This window comes from Schistosoma haematobium, chromosome 7 (genome assembly GCF_000699445.3).
Source record: "Schistosoma haematobium chromosome 7, whole genome shotgun sequence".
Classification (NCBI taxonomy): domain Eukaryota; kingdom Metazoa; phylum Platyhelminthes; class Trematoda; order Strigeidida; family Schistosomatidae; genus Schistosoma; species Schistosoma haematobium.
Window position 1 is genome coordinate 17,229,731 of NC_067202.1, and position 8,817 is coordinate 17,238,547.

An 8,817-nucleotide genomic window follows, 5' to 3' on the forward strand; every position below is an offset into this window, starting at 1 on the left:
CGTATGTATGCCATCAACTAATACGTGAGATCTAATAATAATGATACTTCAGATGATGGCCACCGACAAATTACCAATTCCTTCATGTGCACACCAAATCATCCAGAAGCTCTTCTACACTTACCGCCTGGTTCACGCCTAGGTAAAGGAGGATGGTTGGGCATATTTTCAAAAACCCCATCAAGTGGAAAACAATCTTTGTACCAGCTTTTGTGTTCTTACTTTCGCGTGGTGGTAATTACAGTGGTTCATCGTTTATGAGTATAAAAATAATAAACGATTCCGACATAATATGCAGTGATCAACCAGATATAAAAAATAACGTTGAATTAGAAGACTTCTCATATACAAAGTTTAACAAATCGCATAGATTTTTATAGTTTTCAATTTATTCTATAATTCTAATTGAAATAACGTAATGATATGTCTCATATACAAAAAACTTAGATATCGACAGCTTAACTGCATGAACATCAATTAGTGGTCAAACACCATGACATGTCCTCACTTATATCAATACACGTGGACAACTGCGGACATGCATTCGACTGGAAAAAATGTGCAAATCTTGGATAGAGAAAATTCCAAAAACATCAGAAAATTTTTAGAAGCTTGGCACTCAGGTCGATCAACAATCAACAAGCACATTGAAATCAATCCAATTTATCAACCAATCAGGAAAATTATGGACAAACATAGGAACAAAATCAAACCAATTGGAAATATAACCAAAACAAAGAAGTGGATAACGATAGGTTAAAGGTCGACAATAACCATTGAACATACAGGTCTATAGGACAAGCTGTGAGTCATATATGTGGAGAAATTCGAACACCTTACTTCTACCTGAAGTTTGTGCTGATGATGTCGTTTAGAATAACTATGAAAGCTCCACGACCCAACCATCCAGTTCATAGAACAAAACTCCATCAAAAACAACTTAACTGGTTTTCTATCTTCTATAATTTTCAACTCTTGAATTTTGAACAAAAAAACTAAGTGGGAAAAATCTTAAAAGATGTGCTTTACTTCAAAGGTTATTTGAATACGATGTAACGGTGAGGTTGTACAAACTTTTAAAAACAAAATAAAACTTGAAACAAATTTGGTTATTATCTAATCATGATAAAAAGTACACCTAATCAGTAATTACCTAGATTTCTCTTAAAAGATTTCGAAAGAATGCTGATATATGAAATTATTTCCAGTAATTTTCTGGTTTCTGAAGTGTTATAACTTGTGGGTCATGTGTCCATATCAATATATAAATAACGTAATGATACCGTCAATTAAAGAACAGTAACTTATCGACCAGACCAATGAATCGTAAAGCTGTACGAGCAGTCTACAGTCTTTATCGGTCTTGCTTCTCGCCTAGCCCTAACTGTTAAGTTCAGAACACCAATCTCAGCCTCTATGATCTTAATCATGCATTTCAAACATACTGGGTTTATATTTGAAACAAACAGACCATATAGTACCACAAAATAGAAAATACACATGTGTACAAGATTTAGCCAAAAGTGGCTGTGAATGAGAGAGGTAGTACTTGATAGACTGGGTATAACTCAAGAATGGTAAATCATATAATCATAGTGTATAGGTCGATATAAAGCTTATAATAAGAAGAACAAGAATATGAATAGTTTAGCTACTTAACAATTATACAATAAGAATGTATGTATAGTATTAGTCTAGAAATGGATCCCAACAGTGACCATTCATTATTCTCGTTGGAATATAACATGAAGAATTATGGATGATTTCCGACGGGCGATATTTTTTTTCTTCATTACATTATATTTTCCAATTCTATTTTAACACATCTCATTTGTAGCTATTCAAAGAAGAATCTACAAACTTATATTCCAATATTGTTTATCTGACATTTAGCTTTAACTGTAAACGTTATTGACCACGTTATTGACCATACAGTATGTAAAATATTCAATGCATGAAACCTACGGTATTCATCTATTGTTTCTCAATAAAATAGACAAGAAAAATAACCTGATTATTATGGCTTTTCGGCGAGACTATAATTTATGGACAAACCAATCAGATTTAGGATAAAAAGACTTAGATTTTGGCGTGAAATTCACACAACCATTTAGGTAAATAGAGTCTTGGCATTATAGCTGATGTCAATTCGTGATGGAAAACCACAAATCTAATTCTAAACATCTAACCATCAACTGTAAATCATAATCTTTATTCTTCATACAGGTTTATAACTCTTATCTAATCGTAGTTAATAGATGGACATTCTCAATGACACTTTAGAGTCGCTTAAATGTCATCCACAAATTATAGCTTCTCGATTGAGATCATGAACCGATTGATGTTAGACCACCTTTGGAAACCTGGAAGCACTGGACGGCCGTTTCGTCCTATTGTGGGACTCCTCAGCAGTGCGCATCCACGATCCCGCTCGCGGGATTCGATTCGGTTCATGATCTCAATCAAGAATTTAGTAATCTCCACAACCCTTATACAAGTAATTATAGTTTCACCGGTGTTTCCACTTATATTCTATAGTATTCAGCATCATGATGAATTGTGAGCTTTTAAAAAAACGCGTGAATATTTTATACAAAATGCATACATAATTACTCTGTTAAAACAAAGATAAAATATAGAACATTTATAACTGCAACACCAGTTGTCGATGGTCCGGAGAATCTCACAAGAGAATTGGTTCTCTCTTAATTCTTAACTGCGTTCAACTAACTAACATTGAATCATTTAAACTAATTCCGATATTATAGTTTACTCTATAGAAATTGATTTACACTATTCATTACTGAGTGATAAATGATGATAAACATTTTTTTCTTTCATTTATTTGTTTGAACACATAAATATTGGTACAAAATGGCACCGAATACATATGCGCTACATAAGTCACTTGATTCATGTGTGGGTTTTGATACTGCCCGAGTGCCCAGACCGAGGGTCACTCCTGGAGCCTTCAACCTAAAGGTCTGATCCACAAGGCAGTGAACAACGATTGGTTTATACACTATTTGTTCCTTCAAGATCCTGGAGCTCATGTATACCATTGATTTGGAATGATAACTTTCCAACTCTTAGATGGTGTTTGGAGATAGTTCACAGGAAACCCTGGACCAGGGTTTGAGGGAATTGATGCTCGCTGACGGATTTGATCCCATGTCACCCAGCTTCATAGTCAGAGACATTACCACTGAGTTATCCTGGCCGTGACTGACCTCCTGTAGAACTGAGATGTAATCACAATTAATTGATTATTGGATGATGATCAATGTCATCAATGTATCAAATCCTTCTTAGTGCAGAATGAATCCTATCGATCAAGTTGCAACTTGGCCATCAGTCTAGGTGACTCGATACTGGCATGCACTATATGATCAATCAATTGGGAGTTTCCCAACTCTCCTAGATGTTATAAATATAGAGGTATTATTATTATTTTTATTATTCAATGATATCCATCTTTTCATTATAGATAAAATATAATAATCAACTTCAATTAGAACTTTGTCATTTAAAAAATCAATATCAATTAATGATTTTATTAAAACAAGAAAATGAACGTCAATTAAATTTTATTAAATTATTAAATAAATTAAAAAGAATTAAATTACAAATTATTCATAAAGGTAGACAATTATTTAATCAACGTTTATCTCATTTAACGGATTATTTATTTATTCGATTAGATAGTTTAATTGGATCAGATCAAATTGATCATCCAGGTAATTTTGGATCATGAAAAGAAAAAAATTTTAAAAAAAGTATTTTTTTTTCGAAATAGAATTTTATTTTTATAGCCCAGCTAGTTGTCATGTCATTTATTAGCCAATCAAAATACAACTTATTCATTCATGTCTGACCGGTCTGATCAGCCTAATATCTTATTGGTCGGTTGTTTGTCTAGCCTATTCTGTTGAGTCAAGAATGCTAATCACAGCCTTCACTATGCATATCATTTATGTCAGATATAATGAGTTTATATATTAATCAAACAGACCGCAACGTACCATAAAACAGAGAATAACATTTGTACAAGATATAGCTAAAAGTGGCTATGAATGTACCTACTTACTTACTTACCTAAGCCTGTTACTCCTCGTGAAGGAGCATAAACCACTCAACAGCATTCTCCATCCAACCCTGCTCTTTCCAGTTGTTATTCATCCTTTTCATATCTGCTTTCTATTTCCCGACGTAATGTGTTCTTTGGCCTTCCTCTTTTCTGCTTCCCTTCATGATTACAAGTTAGGGCTTGTCTCATCATGAAGTTTGGTGATTTCCGTAATGTAAGTGAATGTGGGAGATAGTAATTGAAAGACTGGACATAACTCAAGAATGGTAAATCGTATAATAATAATAATCTATAAGTCAAAACGAAGTTTATAATAAGGGGACTATAGATATGCATAATCTAATTACTGGATAGTTACATTATAAGAATATATAGATAATATTAGTCTCAAAAGTTACTCGTAATTTAATCTGGACTAGGATATAACAATCATCATCATCATCATCATGAACTTCTATTTGGTTAGACAACTATGGGGAACTGGGAATCACTGAATAATTGTTTTGTCCTAATATAGAGCCCTTTAAACAAAGAGCATGTAGAATGCCATTAATGATTGAACTCGAAATTTGGAAGTTTTACGGTGAGTAATTAATTCTCAAACGACTGAATTGATATCGAACGGTTTAAATATTTTGATTGATTCTTACATCAGACCAATCAAATAATTATCAAAGTTCAGAGTGTCATCTTTTAAGAAAAAAGCATTCTAAATGGAAGTTAATCTTTTTGACTAATCGATTATTAAGTTTTTGATTGAGATCATGAACCGATTGATGTTAGACTACCATTGGAAACATGGAAGCACTGGAAGGCCGTTTCGTCTTATTTTGGTACTACTCAGCAGTGCGCATCCACAATCCCGCCTGCGGGATTCAAACCCAGGGCCTTCACTGAGCCGGCATCCGATGGTGTTAGTGTCTAACATCGACCAATCCACGAAATTGCGCGATGATCTTCCATTGTACTGGGGTAGATACCTGTCTCTACTCGCCACGGATTAGCTCCACTGGTCACGGCTTCTCACTAGAACTCTGAGAATTCCCTCACGAAGCTAGTCACTAGTGAGGAGTCCCAAAGTAGGACGAAACGGCTTTCCAGGTTTCCAACGGTGGTCTAAAATCAATCGGTTCATGATTTCGATCAAAACTTAATAATTTGCACAGCCCCTATACTGATAATCGATTATTGTTTTATATTTTACTGTTCATAAACTATAAATGAGTTCATGATGGATGTTTTATACAGCTTTATATGAACAATGTGTTGATTGTATATCTATTGAGGTTTACAGATGGTGTCATGGTGTGGTCTTGTGATCATATGAGTTACAAAGATATTTTTGATCATTCATCTAGAATCCTGTTATTCTTATCAGAAGTTTACGAATGTAAGTATTTGTGTAGTGTAAACATGTGCGACAAATCCAGATAATAACAGAATTAGGATGATTTCTTATTAATAGGGTAGGTAAGAGTATAGCGATTCATTTATTAATACCACGCTACTATGCTGAAGTTATACAATAGCTTGGATGAGGAATGCTTTACCTGTCGATTGCTGTTAGAGGTATGAGGGCGGTTATCACCTCCCGGTTACCCACACCGTGGAAGGGTTCTTATGGAGGTACCTGAGAAGGAAATTCGGTTAGAGATAGTCTTAGTGACCTCAGAGCTCAAGGGACAACTGCTTGAGGTCGGTCACACACGACCTTTTTATGAGTGATTTTCGTGTTAGCTCCGTACGTGTTGAGAAATTACCGCCGGAGACGGATATCCGTGAGATAAGGTGAAGTGTGCATTTTCAGGGTCGACCTTTTCTAATCCCACTTCTCCTCAACGGAAGGCAGCATCGCTGTCATGATGGTTGTCCGAAAGAAACACCTTACTGCCATCACACCTCTGTACAGTCAGCAGTACGACTTCGCCTTCGGACCTTAGGTTTGTTGCTTTTAGACTTACAGCTCTTCAAACGACCTGTCTGGCATGGTAGGACGTTGAGAAACGACTGTTCCAGCCAGTATAGTTCGATTGCTTCATCACGATAGGCAAGCCCGACTACCACGTCAAGGTGGTAACAACGGTCAGGAATGTTTTTTCTGGAGGAATACACTAACAAAGACCTGTGAAGAATTACTGGTTGAGTGAAATAGTCACAGTCAAAAGTATCCATATGTTTATTAATGTAAGTCTTCAGAAATGTCGATAATTGGATATATGTGTCAAAGATTGTTCTATCTTCTATAATTGATCACAGTAGTTCAGACCTATTCTCCCCCGCTGTAACTGCCACATTGACTTCGTGATAGATATTGCCTATCATGATGATCTAATTGAGCTTTATTGGCTGGAGTACCTATCCCTTTACATCCTACTACTTCCAATAAGTCTGTTGAAAGGCAATAAAACTAAAAAGCAATAAGCCTAAATCCTAATATTGAATTCTTACTATCAAATCTATCTGTTCTTTTTTTCTTAGACAATGATCATGATCCTCCTAAACCAAAGAAATTAATGATTCATATATTAGATAAATCATTAACTCATTTAAATGATAATCAAATATCTTCAAATGCTAAAGAAGATCTAGATCGTGGTAAACGAACATGGGAAGGTGTCAAATTCTCTGAACTTATGATACAAACAAATGATCATTTGGAATCAATCAACAATTTAACAAAATCCAATTTAAACAAACCATTAAAACATGAAAAACAATCCATGTTAAAAAGTTCACGTAATATTTTAAATAATAATTCTACAGAATTACATAATACTAATCAAGATGATAATTATTGTATAGTTAGTGCTAAAACTACAAAAGCTCATATGTCCACATTAAAATATCGTGATATTGCTGTTGTGGTAAGTGTTATAATTGGTGGGTCGTGTGCCCCTATCAATATATATATATATATATATATATATATATATATATCACAATTGATTGATCACTGGGTGGTGACCAATGTCATGTTTGTCAAGTCCTTGTAACGTCTTTGACCGCGAAGCTAAGTGAGACGGGATCGAATCCGTCAGGGAGCATCAGTTCCCTCAAGATTACAGGTACACTTAGCTGACGAGTGCCAAATAGCACGAAACCTGGGTTCAGGGTTTCCTGTCGACTACCTCCAACCACCATCTAATATATATAACGTAATGATAACGCCAATTAGAGAATAATGGACTTATCGACCGGAATAATGACGCATAAAACCCGTACGAGTAGTCTAAAGTGTTTATCGGTTCTTTGTTTTTCCAGCCGATCTAGTTGAGTTGAGAACATCATTAACAGCTTCCATTATGTGAATCATTTATTTCAGATATAGTTGGTTTATATACCAGCCAAATAGACCGCATCACGCCATAAAATAGAAAATAACATTTGTACAAGATCTAGCCAAAAATGGCTGTGAATATGGAAGACTGTAATTAATAGACTTGGCATAACTCAAGAATGGTAAATCGTATAATAATAAATTATAGGTCAAATGAATGTAAATATGCATAATCTAGTTACTCAGTAGTTATACAATAAGAAATATATATATAGTATTAGTGTTGCTCACCCCGAGGCAGCGTGGAATGACATCCGAAAAGCTATGGAAACAGCAGTGATATCTGGTAGTAAGGTAAAGTACAAGGTTAAGCAAAAACACTGGATCTCAGTAGCATGTACCGCATTGATAGATGATCGAAAACCCATCCCATCTGGCTCTGAACATGACGAAGAGCGGAGTCAACTTAAGCACAAGCTGATAAGAAGTCTACGCAATGATCGTGAACAGTGGTGGGTAGCGAAAGCGAGAGAGATGGAAAAGGCAGAGGCAACAGGCAACAACAGACAACTGTTCAGACTAGTTAAGGAAATTGGTATTCGGGACCCAACTGTTAGCGAAACTATCTCGGAAAAAGATGGACATATTATACATTCTCAATCTAGAAGATTGGATCGATGGGCAGAACACTTTAGGGATCAGTTCAACTGCCCTTCAGCCACACTTCGGTTTCCCACAATCTCCAGTCGAATTGAATGGCAAGTTGATGTAAGTCCTCCAACTCTTTACGAAGTTGAAAAAGCTATAGGAAATCTGAAGCGAGGGAGAGCAGCAGGCCCTGACAGGTTTACTCCTGAGATTTTTAAGGATGGTGGTCTAGTATTAGCAGTGAGATTGACTGAGGTCTTAGGTAGAACCTCGGAACTGGACGTAATCCCATCTGACTGGTCACAATCACTGATTGTGCCAGTCTATAAGAAAGGACAAAAGTCCTCTTGTGACAATCAAAGAGGAATCAGTTTGACTAATATAGTGTCTAAAATATTAGCTTCAGTAATACTTCGACTTACGAACGAAGTTCTAGGTTGTTGGTGACTGACTGATATGCATAGTACTAATCCAGAAATGGATCCCAATAGTTACGATTCATTATGCTCCTCGAGATGCAACAACATTCACCATACAATACATGTATACCAATACACTTGAATGATAGAATAATCTTTCTTATTCACATTACAAATCTTGTACATAATTAAAAATGTATTTCGCTTTACGGTTTTCATTTAAAGAAGAAAAAACTAGGCTAAAGACCATCTATTCTTGTTACCCAGTGTTTATACCTCTAATCTCCAAATAGAACACAAACGGACATATATATATGCAAAGAAGTATGAAAGATTGCATAGGTGTTATGCTGTTTCAGACCACATAGTATGAAATGAGACAAAAA

At 35.4% G+C, this 8,817-nt stretch overlaps 1 protein-coding gene across 1 annotated transcript in view; it reads left to right on the forward strand.

The window, feature by feature from the left end:
* Positions 1–8,817, forward strand: part of MS3_00011199 (uncharacterized protein) — a gene marked incomplete at its 5' end in the record, with an annotated part of 88,388 nt that overhangs the window by 78,167 nt on the left and 1,404 nt on the right. Inside the window, 3 exons of the mRNA XM_051219605.1 lie at positions 2,905–2,982; positions 3,488–3,737; positions 6,566–6,951. Of these exons, the coding sequence (XP_051064563.1) occupies positions 2,905–2,982; positions 3,488–3,737; positions 6,566–6,951 (714 nt within the window). The remainder of the gene's footprint in view (positions 1–2,904; positions 2,983–3,487; positions 3,738–6,565; positions 6,952–8,817) is intronic.